The sequence below is a fragment of the Lipophrys pholis genome (genome assembly GCF_963383615.2).
Source record: "Lipophrys pholis genome assembly, chromosome: 16".
Lineage (NCBI taxonomy): Eukaryota > Metazoa > Chordata > Actinopteri > Blenniiformes > Blenniidae > Lipophrys > Lipophrys pholis.
In genome coordinates, this window is record NC_137634.1 from 17,731,346 (window position 1) to 17,748,517 (window position 17,172).

At 42.6% G+C, this 17,172-nt stretch overlaps 1 protein-coding gene across 2 annotated transcripts; it reads right to left on the reverse strand.

Moving 5' to 3' along the window:
* Positions 1 to 1,890: 1,890 nt before the first annotated feature.
* On the reverse strand, positions 1,891 to 14,824 carry LOC308121750 (organic cation/carnitine transporter 2-like; the record flags this gene model as incomplete). 2 transcript variants are annotated; one of them, XM_080483194.1, is made up of 11 exons in its annotated part: positions 1,891 to 1,996; positions 2,255 to 2,390; positions 2,518 to 2,700; positions 9,029 to 9,243; positions 9,377 to 9,477; positions 11,867 to 11,993; positions 12,623 to 12,791; positions 12,878 to 13,032; positions 13,120 to 13,223; positions 13,365 to 13,547; positions 14,563 to 14,824. In XM_080483194.1, the coding sequence occupies 11 exons, from the start codon at positions 14,767 to 14,769 to the stop codon at positions 1,927 to 1,929; spliced, it is 1,650 nt and encodes a 549-aa protein (XP_080339320.1). The 2 variants fall into 2 exon arrangements, with proteins under 2 accessions (XP_080339320.1, XP_080339321.1); XM_080483195.1 differs by lacking the exon at positions 1,891 to 1,996 and having other exon boundaries at positions 2,251 to 2,390; positions 14,563 to 14,769.
* Between the last annotated feature and the right edge of the window lie 2,348 nt (positions 14,825 to 17,172).

The window sequence follows — 17,172 nt, forward strand, 5'->3', positions numbered from 1 at the left end:
AGCGGTGTACACAAACATCAGGGACAAACCAGCGGTGAAACCGCATTTTCCCACCAGCAATAGACAGACCTGACAAATCTAAAGTGAGAGAACACAAACAGGGCACGGGAACACAGCGCTATGTTTAATGCTCATCTTGTTTATTTACTGTACTAAACCACATGGTCCTGCTGGTCTTAAAATAAGTTGTGGTCAAGTGCATTTGAAGCATGTTGCTATCTAGAGGCAACCCCCGCCGCCCGAAAACAAACTAAAAGTCTGCTGTCAATGGTGCAGTGTTTTGATATTCTAAGACTGCAGGAGTACCTGTTGTTTTACTGAAAGGTTCACACAGTGTAGCTGTTAAAGTGTGCGTGTCCTCTCTCTGTTACTGCTTGACAAATCCATACTTATAATGTCAAACGGTTCATGTGTAAGTGCGTATCAAAGACTCGAACTGGCACTCGGCGGAACGCATACCTTCACCAACGCCACATTTCTTTGCGAAACCAAGTTAGCATCGCTAGCATGTTAGCTCATCTCAATGCCAACTAGAGTGGAGGCACACAGATAAACCACTACCCGAGTCAATGTTGTCGCGCTGGCGTTTCTGGATACTCGCCGAACCGAGATATTAGCTGCGAGCTCCGGAGCGGAGTGAGCAGTGGGCGAGCAGGTGGATTAGGGTTATGGTTTCATACAATTTGCAAATTGCCTTTATGTGAGTAGGTTCAAGGTTCGAGGTTGAAGATGACTTTATTCGCACCTGTGGGTAGATTTGTTTTGCAGATTGTGATTGCATTTGGCATGTCGTAACAAAGTAAAACACAAATTTGGCCAGGTTAATACTAAGCATGCAGGATTAATTTTTCCTCCAAGTTAAGTGTTGTGAGGTCACCCATCAGGAAAAGTGCAGGTGACACCAGAATGGCTCAGGCATAACCAAAGGTCTTCACAGATCCTTTGCCAAAATGTTTGGGCTGGTGCACACAGCGAAAGTGCGTCTAAATAGGTATCCGGGAGACTACCTGTGCAGTTTGAGCATGCATTTGTAGAAGTGTTAGTATATTTATAATCATTTTAGGTTAAATGCATCAATTGGGCGAAATGATGGAGGGAAAACAACCAAATAACATCAGCAGCTCCTGTAACAATGTTTCAGAATGACAATTTAATCACGTATTCTGAGACTGCCATCAATGTACAATTACGTGTTTGAAAACAACAGGGAGAAATGCGGAAGTCACCAAATATGGTCACTTGCATAAAACTTTAAGAATCTGAGCAATATTAAGAGCTGTTTTAGTGATTCCTTCACTACAGATAGCCGTGATAGCATGTTCATGATTGTGCTTGAGGAACGTTGCTGTTGTCAAATTCATCCCTTCGTAAAACGTGCCCAATAAGCCTTCCATACCTCTTCCATACTTGTTAACTAACTGTTGTCCTCTTTGTCTGTCTGTATAGCTCCTTGCTGGTCAATTTCATGGGCTAGAGGATTTGAAGAATTTTTTTGAAAATACTTTATCTGAAATCTGTTACCGTAATCTTATTCTAAAATCTGCCTCGGTCATTCTCCAAGTTTCGCAATTATAAAGTAGGACTGAGTCAAGAACTCCAAAATCCTTCAAGCTTTACTGTTAATTCTGGTAATTGTAATTAATTTAACTATTAATTAAAATTCCTAATTAATTGACTAGTATATGTTATGAGACTGCTATAACTGAATTGGCTATCATTTCTGTTAAACAGGTGGTGCTCCCGAGGTATCTGATGCTGATCAGTATACATTTTTAATAAAATAGTTAACTATCTTTGATCATTTTTAAACATTGTCGATAACTAAACTACCAAAACCCAACATAAAAGGTACCACGTGATCTTTATGAGGTAAGAAATCCCCACAGAGATAAAATATTTCTTCAAATTTATTCTCATAACAAACAATCACAACTGACTTTCAATCATCACCACAGACTTTGAGTTTACTTTTCTCTTCATGCACGGGCACTTCATCCTGTTGAGAGACACAACAAACAAGATGTTATTTGGTTTGGTGTTCTGCAAAAGGAAACTGTGACAATGGAAGATGAGCTATTTCAATACACAGATATTGTAATCATTATGATGATCTCTGATATCAAAGCCCCTTCATTATAATGGGAATTGTTTTTACTGTGATTCTTACATCAGAAGAATCCTAAAATCCAAATCACATAGTTACATGACTGTTACATGCAAATAACGCATCAAAAAGCTGCTTTGAACAGCTCACCTTTCTCTTTTCTCCATCTGCTGAATAGTCTGTGGAAGAGGCTGGCCAAAACTCTCCGGTAGGAATATAGAGGCAAAGACAGCCAGGAAGGCAAGCGTGCCCAGTGTCATCTGAGGCAGATACTTGGAGTATACGCCTGCACAAGCCAGTCGAGAAAAATAGAATTAGAGAAAGGCCTGGATCATTGCATTAGGTTAAAAAAAACATGACGTGGATAAACATCTTGCTGTTATTGATACTTTAGTTCAGTTCAGTGTACTCACTCAGCTCTAGTATAAATGGTGCGAAACAGCTTCCAACTCGAGACAGGGCTGAACACGTCCCGATTGCCGTGTTCCTGAGTGCTGTTGGGTAAAGCTCAGCGGTGTACATATACATCAGGGAGAAACCAGCCGTGAAACCAAATTTTCCAACCATTTCCAGAGTAATAGACAGACCTGACAAATCTAAAGTGACAGAAGACAGACAGCACACGGGAACAAGATGTTTAATGCTTGTCTTGTTTATTTACTTTACTCCACCACATAAGAAGATGTCGGTTATGACCAGTATTTGTCATCTATCTCAGATTGTTGACCAGGCCACAAGAAAATGGTGCAAAGACATCCACTTGCATAGATCTCATATTCACTCATGTACCTGAACTCTGTTCAGAAGCTGTATCCAGGGCTGTGGGCTGTAGTGATCATAACCTGATTGCAGTATCAAGAAAAACTAAAATGCCTAAATCAGGGGCTCGCATCATACAAAGCAGGTCATTTTAAAAATTTAATCCAGATTCCTTTTTAACAGACATTACCAATTTGCAATGAGCTGATGTTTGTGACCAACATGATGTAAATATTGCCTTAAAAGTATTTATGGATAAACTACTGGAAGTAGTCAACAAGCATGCACCACTCCGGAAGAGAACAGTAAGGAGTAACAGTGCTCCTTTGGGTGGATAATGAACTAAGATCTTTAATGCTACAGAGGGATAAGGATAAAGATACTGCTCAGAAATCAGGGAATCATGAGGACCAGAACATTTATCGTGAATTAAGGAACCATGTGTCCAAAATGAACCATTATAAAAAGAAAGATTACTTTAAGCAAAAAACTTGTGATTCTGCTGATGACGGCAAAAAACGGTGGAAAACACTTAATGTACTGATGTGCAAAAGGAATAAGTCAACCCCAAGGTTTGTGGAATTGGAGGGGAGATTTATCACCAGGCCAGCAGATGTCGCCAACTATGCATGACAAAACATGCCACTTTAATATCAAGACAGTGGATGATAAGACTGTTGGAAGGTTGTTAAAGAGTATCTCGGAAGATACTTCTCCTGGCGTTGACAACCTTGATGGAAAAATTATTAAAGTTGCAGCTAACATGCTGACAAAACCAGTTGGTCACATCTTTAATCGTTCAATCATCAGTGGAGCATTTCCAGATCTTTGGAAACAATCAAAATTTATTCCTCTCCCTAAAGATGGAAAACTGCCATTTACTGGTTGTAATTGCAGACCAATTAATTTACTCCCTATACTCAGTAAATTATTTGAAAAAAATCATTTTTATCCAAATTATGAAGTATTTTAATGAAAACAAACTCCTTACAAGTGCTCAGCATGCATATAGACAGGGGCATTCTACCAACACGGCTCTAGTTCAGATGACGGACGAATGGTTGACATCCTTAGATGAAAATAAATCAGTGGGAGCTGTTCTTTTGGATCTCACGGCAGCTTCTGATGTTATTGACCACTGCATTGTAATTGAAAAACTAAAATATTGTGGGTTCTCTCAAACAGCACTCAAAAGGACGAGCACTTATCTTTCTGATCGTGTTCAACAACTGTTTTTTAATGGCAGTTTGTCAAATACTAAAATGACACCATGTGGTCTGCCTCAAGGAAGCTCCATGGGTCCACTTTTATTTTCCATATTCACAAATGATTTCCCACTCTCACTGATGAAGGCCAGTATTGTAATGTGTACTGATGACATTACTCTGTATTCTACTTCAGCAACAATATCTGAATTGAGCAGCACTCTATAGGAGGAATTAGACCTGGTTGTGAAGTGGATGAAAATTAATAAACTTGAGCTAAACACATCCAAAACTAAATGCATTGTATTCAATAACATGTGTGTTCAGCCAGGTACCAATGCTCTTCATCTTTCACTAGAGGGAGCAGTAGAGCAGGTCTCTAAAGTCAAGCTGCTGTCAAACCCCTGTTCTTAAAACTGTTGTTCAAAGCATGGTATTGTCTCACCTACATTACTGTCCAGTCGTGTGGTCCAACGCTACACAGACGCAGCTAAAGAAACTTCAGATCGCTCAGAACAGAGCAGCTCGAGTTGTACTCCACTGTCCGTTTTATACTAATGTTCGGGAGATGCATAAAAAACTGTCTTGGCTTATGGTAGACACAAAACTACAAGTGAGTCTTCTGATGTTTATGCATGAAGTTTTGACAGATGGAGAGCCCATACTCTTTTACAATAAGCTAAAATTCAAGGGTTTCTGTCACAATTATTTGACTTGCCAAGTGACATCAGGCGATTTGGACGTCCCCAGGCACAAAACGAACTGCATGAAAAGAACTATTGCGTACAGAGGAGCAAAGGCCTAGGACTCACTTCCTTTTAATATCAGAGACACTAAAAATTTATTATTTCATAAAAGGAAGATAAAAGACTACATAAAACGTAATCATTAACTGCTTTGTACCACTGCATGCGGTGTCAAGATTTGTTTTTATTACTATTTACATTATTGTCAATGTATTGTGTTTTTATGCATTCATTTACTGCTTTGTACCACTGCGTGATGTGTAAAGATTAGTTTTATTCGTATTCATATTATTACTATTATTACTGCAATATTTTTTATGCACTTTTTAAATGTCTGGTGAAATGTTTGTTTTATTTTTATCATTGGACCTCAGGAAGACTAGCAACCAGTTTGTGGGAGCTAATGGGGATCCTAATAAACAATAAACAATAAACAATTAACCACATGGACCTGCTGGTCATAAACTCAGTTGTGGTCGAGTGCATTTGAAGCATGTTGCTATGTAAGGGCAAACAACAAAACAAGTCTGCAGTCAATGGTGCAGTCTTTCAATTATCTCAGAGTGCAAGAGCACCTGTAAGTTTTACTTCAGGGTTTTCATTAAAATATTGTCACAACATTGTTCTTTGAGTATATCAAATACCCACATTAGCATATGGGCTCCCCCAAACCATAGAAACCTGTGTGCATAGCTGTAGAGACATCTTATAAAAGAGAACAGTCTATATTTGTCACTCTGACACAGTAAGAAGTTAGGTTAAAATGTTTATGCCCTCTCAAGGTTACTGCTTGACAAATCCACCCATATAATGTAGATAATAGAAAACTTAGGGAGATGAAAGCAGTCTCTGACATAACATCCAGAATAAGAACATACAATAAAAAAGTTATGATAATAAATATTGCTAAGAAATCAATTTAATGAATAAGATGAAGTTCATTGTCACTGTTCTTTATAAGCTCAGGGACAGTAGGAGGAACAACGCTGCTTTTATAATGCTTTGTCCTGCACCTTGGGACTAAAAACCAAAGGTGTGGGTCTGTCTCACCACATTGTAAAAACATTTGTTTAGGTTTAATTAGTGACTCTAAAATTGGCAATAAGTGTATATGTGTGTGACTGTTTTGTGATGGACCAAGTTCTATTTCATCCCTGCTGACCGCCAGAGGCGGGGCTTTGAGCACTGAATATTCCCCTTCGCGCATGTGCAGTGCGAGTATGTATACCAACAACGTCACCTTTGACGCCTGGATGACCCGGACAAAGGTTATATCTTCATCTGTCACTCAATGGCACTTTCCTTTTTTTCTTCTCGTGGGCAGTTTGCTGGAATATTGTGCATACAAGCTAAAGCTTCTGTCGCTAATAGCTCCGAGACCGTGGTAGGTCGGCACAGCGAGCGTTCGCCCTCCAGGAGCTGCGACGGTGTTTTGGAAAGCGGTAGCTTTACCCGTTAGCAACCTTGTTGGCAAAGGCCGCGTGAGCAACGCCTCCCCCCAGCATATGGTTCGTGTTTGGTCCCACTGTGTCAAGGATTACAGGGGGTGTGCGGATGGACCCAAAAGCAGACTCACAGAGTTTGAGTCCAGGGAACACAAGGAAACACAAGGGTGACGAGAGGAGCGACATGATGACAAGTAGACAAGCTAACAAAGACAACAGAGGGAGAGGGGTTTAAATATACAGGGAAAGGTTGGACACAGGTGGAACACAACGATGGGTGCACAAAGAGGGATAATGCTATTGGTTAATTAGAAACACGAGGTGAGACACACGGGCAGACACAGAGACCTGACATGCTGATACACGCTGGACAAGTTAAGTAGCCTCTTTAGCAGTAAAACAGAAAGATATTGTTGATGATGGCCGCATTTGCGCAGCCTCCTCCTGATGGTTACGTTGGCCGGCTTAATTTGTTTGCTGGTAGGTCATGTGCGCGTGCCCAGAGCCCAGCGTGGTTTTGTTGGTGTTAGCTTCACCAGCCGTAAGTTGCTGTCATCCTCTGTTGATAAGCCCAGTTCGTGTGAGGACCACAGTACAGTGGTTATTTGGTGTTGATTATATTTGGGCCTCTACTGTGCAGGTGGCGTGCGTGCTCCCTTCCCCAGTATACGGTCCAGACATTTCAGTTCACCGACTTAATTTGTTTGCTGGTGGGTCGCGTAAGCGCCCAGAGCCCACCGTGGGTTTGTTTTCATTAGCCCACATGCTATAAACTGCTATCATTCTCTGTTAATAAGCCCAGCTCGGGTGAGGACCACAGTACAGTGGTTGTTTTTTGTTTATTATATTTTAGCCTCTACTGTGCAGTCAGTGTGTACGCTCTCGTCCCCAGTATACGGTCTCTGTACTCGGGCAATCTCCTGCGAAAGGGCTTACATGCTCATAGGCGTCCCTATAGGCTCTGTTCCATCTCGCAGGGAGATCGTTACCTAAGGATGGGGTGCAGTGTGGCAGAGCACAACGGCCCAAGGGCGGTAGCCTGTGGAGGACCAAGGTGCACACATCAATGTGTTGGAGCTGCGTGCAGTTCACCTGGCTCTCAGGCACTTCTTGCCACACCTGAGGGACAAACATGTTCTTGTGCGGTCATACTACACGTCAACAGTGTATCACATAAATCATCAGGGAGGTACCAAGTCTGCACGGCTGCTGGAAGTGGCAAAGGAGCTCGTCACATGGGCAGCCCCCCGCTTGGTCAGCACAGGAGCAATGCATATACCAGGAGAGTAGAACCACCTCGCAGACTTCCTCTTCCGTCAGAAACTTCCATCAGGGGAGTGGCACCTCCACTTGGAGGATGTAAACATTATTTGGAGCCTGTTCGGCAGAGCAGAGGTGGACCTCTTCGTGTCAGAGAGGTCGACCAACTGCCCTCTGTGGTTCTCCTTGGCCAAGACAACCTGTCCTCTCGGGCCAGGATGCATTGGCTCATCCATGGCCAGATGGCCTCTTGTAAGCCTTACCCTCATTTCCTCTTATTCGGCTGGTACTCCACAGGGCCCTTCAGGAGGGCCACAGGATCCTGCTTGTAGCTCCCTTTTGGCCAGGAAAGAGCTGGTTCCTGCTGCTGCAAAGCCTCTGTCACGGCGCACCATGGCGCATTCCCGACAGGAACGATCTCCTTTCCCAACTGGCAGGGTGGATCTAGCACCCTAATCCGCAACGCCTTCAACTATGCCTTTGGCCACTGGAGGTGCCGATATGCTCTTAAGTGTCTGTGCCGACCCACTGAGATGCACTATAATGCGAGAGCGCCATCTACTCACCTCCAGTATGAGAACAGATGGAAACTGTTTTCTGACTGGTGTACAAGGCGGGATGAGGACCCAGTGCACTGCCCTGTGCCAACTATTCTGGACTTCCTCCAGTCCCTTCTGGACAAAGGGCTTTCTCCCTCAACGCTGAGAGTCTATTTTGCAGCAATATCTTGTCGATATATGATGGTCGACAATGGCACAATTGGTAGCCACAGGCTGGTGTCCCTTTTCTTGAACGGGACTTGGAGGTTGCCTCCTCCGAGACCCTTGAGGTTCCCAGCATGGGATCTTCCCCTGGTGCTGGAGACACTACGCCTTCCACCATTTGAGCCCTTGGCGCAAGCAGACCTAAAGTGGGTTACGCTTAAGACTAAATTCCTTCTGGCCATTTCCTCTGCGAAGCGTGTCAGTGCTCATCTCAACCAGCCCATTTGGCTTGCACGGTTCAACCTTCCTCCCAGGGAGCCAGTGGTCCAGCCTTAACTGTTGTGCCTAGTGTTCAACCTGAGGGCCTACATTGCAGCTACTGTTGGCTTTCGGGGGTCTGATCAGCTCTTTCTCTGTAATGGTGGTCCTAAAAGGGGTTGTGCTGTCTCCAGACAGCTGAATCGGCTGAATCCTTGTGTGATCGCGAGAAGTACCTGTAGGAAAGTGCCCTGGAGTGACACCTGAAAATATAACCTTCGTCCGGGTCATCCAGGTGTCACAGGTGACATTGTTGGTATACATACTTGCAGTGCGCATGTGTGAAGGGGAATATTCAGCGCTTAAAGCACCGACTCTGGTCATCATTCGGGATTCATAGAACCATAGTTACATTCCTAACTGTTCAGTTTATTCTGCTCAGACCATATAGTCAGCTCCAGCTCCCCTAAGTCAGATAAAGTAAGAAGAAACCACAGTAGATATTGAGAAATTGCAGACGATTGTTATCTCAGTGTTTATAGTTTACCTTCAGGAACTAGTTGAATGCCGAAAAGAGACACTCCTCCAAGCACCAATATACAAATTATGGCCAATCGGCGAGGAAGGTATTGCAGAGCCAACCAGCTGGTAACAGAAGCTGGAACCTCTACAGCCGCTGAGATGAAGCAGCTGATGTACGGGTCAGTATGAAGTTGAGATGTGTTGAGGGACAGTCCAGCGTAGCCGGTACTCAGAGTGAACCTGGAAATATATCAAGAGGTATGGTAACCAGGTCTGGTTTTACTCTGAGTGCAGTGATTAGTCCTTCATTTGCATCCCACTGCAATTACAGCTTATTTTACCTTTGTGTCAGCTGGTCTGAATGGATACTCACCACAACAGGCAGAGGATCAGAGTTGTGTTTCGGATGCCTGCATTCTTCATAAGGGTGAAGACGTTGTAATGTTCTCTAGATGGTGCCTTATCATCCTGCAACTATATTGCCTCAATGTTAGAAGTTGCCTCTGTTTCAGCAATGCTGTGCAGATCTGAGGAAAGCAACATTAGCCGGCTGATACACAAATGATAGATCTTGAATTATGGTTAGGCAGATATGGACGTCATCTAACACTCACATTGATAGTAACTCAGAAGTTTTTCCAGCATGTCACATGTGCAACGAGAAGTCATAACATACTGGATAATTCTTACACCAACATCAAGGACGCATATAACGTCTCTCCCCCCTCCCCCACCTCGGACAATCAGATCATCTGTCCCTGTCTCTCACACCAGGATACAGACCCCTCATACAAAGAACAATGCCTGAAGTGAGATACGTACGGATTTTATCTGAAAATGCCATCCTACTGCTCCAGACGTCTAAGCACAGTGGGAGTTAATGGACTACACATCCAATGTTGTTTTATATGAAAACCTGCAGGGATATTGTCACAATCAGACATTCAATTTACTGGAGTAAAATTTAGATACTAACAGCAGATGCAATTGCAATATTCATTACACATCCATTGAAGTATCACTATTATGACAAAATTCCTTGATGTATTTTTTCAGCACTTTCAAGCTATTGTAAATAAACATCCTGATGTGCGATTTCCACCTGCGAACATCGTTATGATAATCATAACTTTCTTTAAAATTCTTTAAATTGGATACAATTTTCAGTTTATTTCTCAAAAGAGTTTCATTCAAAGAATGATTTCCTGAAAGGAAAATTTCTTAGTATATTGATGATTATTTTAGGTTAAATGCATCAATCGGAGTCCCTGGTTAGCTCAGTTGGTAGAGCATGAAACTCAAGGTAGTGGGTTCATGTCCCACGCTGGGCCCCACCTTAATTAAGGTTCTTAATCGGTGCAATGTGATCTGGGTGACAGTGCTCAGACTGCCACCCCCGCGACCCGGAAAAAGGATAAGCGGGAGAAAATGGATGGATGAATGGATGGATGCATCAATCAGGTAAAGTGATGGAGGGAAAACAACCAAATATCATCAGCAGCTGCTACCTGAATGTTTTAGAATGACAATTTGCTCATGTATTCTGAGACTGCCATAAATATGTAATTATTATTCTAAAAGCAACTGGAAGAAACGCAGAAGTTACCAAATATGGTCACTTGTCTAATAAAGCATGAAGGATTTGTGCAAGAGTCGAAGCTTTTTGGTGATTCCTTGACTTTAGGCCGCTCATGACAGCATGCTTATGTATGGATTGTTGTTACGAGTGGGTCGTTCTTGTGAGTGTGTTTCTGTGTGCTTCTGTGTGCTTCTCCTTGACGTGCCAGTTGAGTCTGTGAATAGGCCTGGACCTGTCCTGAAGACTTGATCGGCCGAATCCCCGAAGTACACCAGTACTTTAGGAGGAAGTATGACATCACCAATGGCAGAGTGGGTCAGATGGTGTCGAGGAGAAAATTATACCAGCTCATGTAGAAGGTGTCTAAAGACATACCAGCCTGTGTCATAGTGTCTAAGCAGATCTGTTAAATACTTGTGTTAGTGAGAGGATGCAGCTTCATGATGTGCTGCAGTCATGTTATGTTTTATTGGCATAAGTGTTTTTTGTTATACATCCATAACTGTATTTCTAAAAAAATAGAACGCTCTATCAATGGTTCAAATCGTGCCATAAGCAAGGCCATAAAGATGAGATGACCAATGGGCAGATAGTAAAACTAAAAAACCATTAAAACTCACAAACAAGGTAATAACTCAAGGGAGGGGCTTTCCATGGAGGACTTTTGAGGACACGATTAGATCCAAGTGTATGATGGATGTTTCAAAAAATAAAAGCAAGACCAGAGTTGGGAATAAAAGGAGGAATCAAACGCTGTACAAACTAGTCTTTGACTGTTTATGGGAATAAAACTAATTTGCATCCAAGTCCAGCTTCTCATCTGATTTTTGCCTCGTGGATCAGTTTTTCAACAGTAGTGTTGGGGAATTAAGAGACAAATGCTCGTGGGATCACCTATCAGCTCATCTGGCCCAGAACAATACACCTGATTGGGAGTGTCAAACATTGGAATTGTGAAATAAGCTGCGCAATTGAAAAGTTAAAACACTGCTTCACAGATGTGTGCCTGTCGTGAGGGGGCGTGGCCTATGAGTTCAGCAGCTTCTTCACGGAGGATGAACTCTCCTTTTCGGCAGCTGGCTGACGTCACAGCTTTTCTTCTTGTTCTTATGGGTTCTTATGGGAGTGTGCAGGGGCCCTAAACCATGACATTGTTCTTGAGCAGTAATTTCACCAAAAAAATGACTTATTTTTAATGTTGTCTGCTCTGTGTGATCTGAGGCTGATGTTCATGTTTGACACTTTTACTCAGGATCTGCATAATTTCAGTCGAAGGCAACTTACATGTACACCGGCAAAGATAGGTTGTGGAGATTCGACTTTGTTCTTCTTGGCAGCCTTTCTCAATATGGCCTCTGCCTCATCTGCCCTCCCCTGAGAGAGCAGCCAGCGAGGAGACTCTGGGACGAACCTGCCCCGAAAAGAGCCGAGGGTACAAACAGTCATTCAAACCCAAAAAGGTGAACATAGGTTGCAAAATTGTGGCTGGTGTTTCTGACAAGTCAAAGTGAAAACATGAGTCAAGTCAGGGGTGGTGATGGGAATATTGAAGCTTTTAAGTTATTGCTAGACTGGCAGGCTGAATGTTAATACACTGTCCATCTGTTATACCTATCATAGCCAAGTTACGTTTCTATATAATACCTAAACACAGCATGCTCCCAATGATTATATATGTTAAAATTTACATATGGCCCAATATATAATCAGGTTATTTACTGGCATTTACTGAGCATGGGGATTGTTGGCCTTATGGAGGATCCAGGTATACCTTTTCTCACAGTATTCAATTAAATTTCAAATGAAAAGACAGTGTTGTTAACATTTTGAAATCTATTCAAAAGCAAGACATCTGGTAAGGTGTCATCATAAGGAGCCTTCCCCTTTGAAATATAATGCTATCAATTGTACTACCTGCTTTAGTAAAGCTTTTTTAATTCTTCAAGTTCAAAAAATGTGCTTCATTAAAATATGAATTAGTTGACAGTTTTCTACATGTTTTTATGTTCCGCTTAAGTTGTCATCATTGAATACACTTACCACCACAAGGGCAGGTACAGAAAGCCAGGCAATGACAAAACCAACATGAGAGATGTCCAGTCCCTTAAGAAGTAAGCTAAAAGAGGCAATAACATGTAGCCAACAGCAAAGCTCAGAGTTACACCAGAGGAAAAGAGGACCCGCACCTTTCCGGTGAGGATCTCACTGCCTGCACAAAGAAAGAAAAACATTACCTCAATAGCAGTTTAGAAAATCTTAATTGCAGCATGTGAAATGCAAAATGTGCACATTTACCTAACACAAAAGCAGATACATAATTGGAGACTTGTCCTACACCATTGAGGAAAAAGAGGATGATGAAGATGACCCAGGTAGGCGAAAACATTGCAACCAAAGTGAAAATGGCTTGAACTCCCACGGTTATGAAGAGGACAGGTTTTCTTCCAAATCTAGGACAAGAAGTTGAATGATAATGATAAACCTCCTATGTTCACACATAGATAGCAATAAAAACATGCAAGTTCCTTTAACTTCACCTGTCTGAAATGGGTCCTGAAATGAGGCTTCCAGTTAAAACACCCAAGAATAAAACAGTGAAGGTGAAAGGCTTTTTCCACTGCTCACTGCAAACCAAGTCAAACTGAAACATCCACACATGATCAATTAAACACGAAAATAAATGAACCACAGGGAGTCAATGTCTGTGTCATTTGGTAATCTTGAGCTACAAAACCAGCAAAATGAAAAAACCATCCAGGTCCAGAAGAACAAAGACACAGACCTCAGAGACCAGGGTGGACTGGTAGATGTCCTTGCTGTAGCTGAAGCCATCCACACAGCTCTCCTGCTCCAGATCAGTGAGGTTGACATCCCTGCCAGGAAGGAAACCCTGAGCAGAGAGATTTCTGACCACATCCAGCCTGTATCTACTGCATCTGCTGCTCTCCTGTTTCCCATCCACCACCTCATAATCACAACAACACAAACGTCAGTGTCTTTTATCGCAGTTTTTCTATTACAGAACTGATTCTTGTACGTATATAAGTGTCGCGGGGTCCTCTCAACAACCTTCCCAAACTGGGAAAAACGATGGCGTAGTCTTCAGCTGTGTTTGTTGTTTTTCGATTTATTTTTCAGGCCTCTCCAAAACAGTGAATCATAATATTTACAAAGTGCAAAACCCGAAAAATACCCAAATGTGAAAATAAACAAAGCAAAGAAAACTATATAGAAATTTGTACAGGCTATTTACATCTGAGCTCTTCCTCAACCTCAGGATTCCACAATGACACTCCACAGATCAGTACTGGTTACCACCTCTAACCAGAGTCCAACTCTCCCTCATCAGGCCCAGCGCAGCCCGTTTTATCCAGCACAATAAGGAAAAACCTTTGATCCTGTGGTGAGCTTCCGAGAGTAAAACATTAACAACTGTGTCCTTACATGACATGTATCTTCACAAATATATACTCATCACTGTATGTAGCAGATTGATCTTTGTTTGAAGGTGGAGTTTTGTAACATGATCATTTGGATTTCGGCATCATTCAATCATAGGTTTTATCTGAAGTAATTCCTCCACCATTAACAATTCTAACACTAAACTACTAGTTTATGGAGGTATGCTTGTGTCACCAAAACTAAGATCAAGGTTTTAAATGTATTCAGGTAGGTGATGTGACTATTATTGAAGTCATGGTGAATAGGTTAATAAAGCTTTGAGGCTTGAAATGTAGAGAAAAGCCTCCATACAGTACCTGCACTAGGAAAGTGGAAAGCATCATTTTTAGTATATTTTTCTAAATCAAGCCTTTAAATAAAGCATTTATCAAGGGGGCAATTGGCCATTACAAGGAAAACACAACAAATGAATTAATGACAAAATCAATGAATAAATAACATGAATGCACAGCAAGGACACCAGTAAAAGAATTGTCTGATGACTTTAAGTAAAATTTAAATACAATTGAATCACAAACCTCAATTGGGATGACGGCTCTGTCCCAATCAACGGTCAAGTTTACATCAGGAATCAGGCAGTGATGAGCCGGAGTGTCTGCCACAAAGACGATGAAAAAACCTCCCAGTCCATTGGTCAAGATGCTGACACAAGTCAGGAAGAAAACCTCTTGCTGGAAGCGTCCCCAATGACCCAGGAACGCTGTGGCGTCTTCATAGTCCTGCATAGTGTCAGAGAGGTAACTGCTCTCCTGTCTTCATCCCTTTGAACAAAAGTTATGCAGCAGACATAAGTCATTCTCTTGGTAGCAGCAGGGAGTTCAGCAAACTCAGCAGAATTGTTGCGCAAACCAAAGTTTAATGTCTGTTATCAGGTTAGAGATTAGTGGAAATAAGTGAACATAGCTAGTCAATGAGTGTTAAGTATGCTGAAGTTACATTAAGAAAACAAATCAGATGGTTTATAAAAGGCAAGTATTTCACTTACTCCTGTTGGGGTTTATGATTGGTTATTAGCATATAATTACTGTAAGTAATAGATTACTAAAAGTAATAAATCACTGGAAGTAATTTATGAAAAATTGAAATTATTAATGGAAGTAAACGGTCATTTACTCATTAACAACTCCTAAAGTAATTGAATAATTACTTTAAAAAAAAATAATAATAATAATTATCAAAAATAATTTTTAATAAAAAAAATATATTAATTTGCATAAATTTCTTATTTATGTATTAATAATAAATCGGGGCACCACCAGATAAACTGGAAATAGCTAATACCAAAATATCAGTGTCGTTTGTAAAAAGTTTATTTAAGTTAGTTAATATTTCTGCATAAAATATAACAATCTTAAATAGTATGGAAGGTGTGAGATCCGAGCACAGACTGTTACAAACCAGTGAATTGTCAACAATAAATACACAATAATCACCAAGAAGCGTACAATTCAGCTAACAGGCGTTTATTAATAAAAATGGATTAATTCATAAATAATTCGGAAATCATCTCAAAAATCAACACATTCAAATAGCAAACGACATCTAACACGGAGATCTAATCTATTAAACAGCAAACACTATGTACAAAGAGTGTGTGTGTGTGTGTGTGTGTGTGTGTGTGTGTGTGTGTGTGTGTGTGTGTGTGTGTGTGTGTGTGTGTGTGTGTGTGTGTGTGTGTGTGTGTGTGTGTGTGTGTGTGTGTGTGCGCGTGCGTGCGTGGTCTGGAGTGACGAGGGGGTGTAATGACCTCAAACGTCCACCAGGTGGAGGTAGACGTCCTCAGGTCAAAGTGAGGGGGTGTAATGACCTCGAACATCCACCAGGTGGAGGCAGACGTCGGCGGGTCAATACGGTGACTGTGACGACCACTAGGGGCGTGCGGCGGCGTGCAGAGGGAGAGCGCAATAACCTGATGTGTCCACCCGGTGGATGTCAAGAGGGATTGCGATGACCCACTCGACCACTAGGGGCGTTTGACTCGCTCTTTCTGGGGACGCGGCGGTTGCTTAGCGGCCAGATAAACAAGACGTCCGTCGAGCGCGCGTGCGCGAGGGCGGTCTCGGAGCGAGTTAGTCTACCGAGGGCGTAACGAACGGGCGGTTCCATTGGCCCGGTTCTGAGCACCTAAGTGGAGGTCGGGACCGGCAGTTAGGGCTCTTGTGATCACAACCGATCTGCTCTGCAGCAGCTGACATGCAGTAGTGTGTGACATGCAGAGGTGAGCTTATCTCGATCAGATAAGGGGGGAGCAGGGCTGCGAGGAGATCCGGGTTAGTGGAGAAAGGGGGAGAATGAGAGAGGATGAAGACAAGAGAAAGACAGAGAATTCTGACGACGCTCGGTTCTGAACTCTGGTTCCTCCACACAGAGCTCCCAGTGGGCCTGGAGCTCACTTGGACCTCTGGTTCTGAGGTGGAAAACCAGAATTCTGGACTTGGTGCGCGTGAATGCGCATACACATACAACATGAGATGCTGCTGCCTTCTGAGCGGCACATGGAAACACATTGCATTTTCAACAGAACATCATTCTAACTATTATCTGCCCAGACAAAAGCTCTCACCCTTATAGTTCTTGGTTCTGGACAGCACCGTCCGTGGTGCTGTTGGTTCTGGGAGGCTGTGGTAACTGGTTGTTACCGGGTCTGATTTCAGCGTCCTGAATTCAGAGGCCTGGCTCCAGCTGCAGGAGTGCAACTGAGAGGGTGGTCTCCTCCCGAGAATCTCCCAAAAACAGGAAAAAGAGCGGAAAACAGAAGATGTAGTCCAAACTAGGTCCTGCTCGTCCAGCGGGCTGGTGTTGGTTCTGTCTCTTTGTTTCTGCTTGGTGCTCTCTAATACCATCCTGATGAGGGAAAGATGTTTCTCCCTCCATGGTCGGATTGAACAGCCGAGAGTGTTGGGAGAAAGTGAGTCTCACCAACTTCAGTTTTGGACCCCTATGGTGATTCAAGCATCCTCATTGGCCACTTCCGGGGTCTGGCTCGCTCCCCTGCTGTTTTATGGCCTATCCATTGTGGCTGGTGTTTTCCTTTCGGGGGAGAAACCTGGAGAAACAGTTCACTGAATCTTGGCCCCAACACTCCTTCCTGTCTATGACTGGGTTTACTTCCTTGTTTTCCATACAAT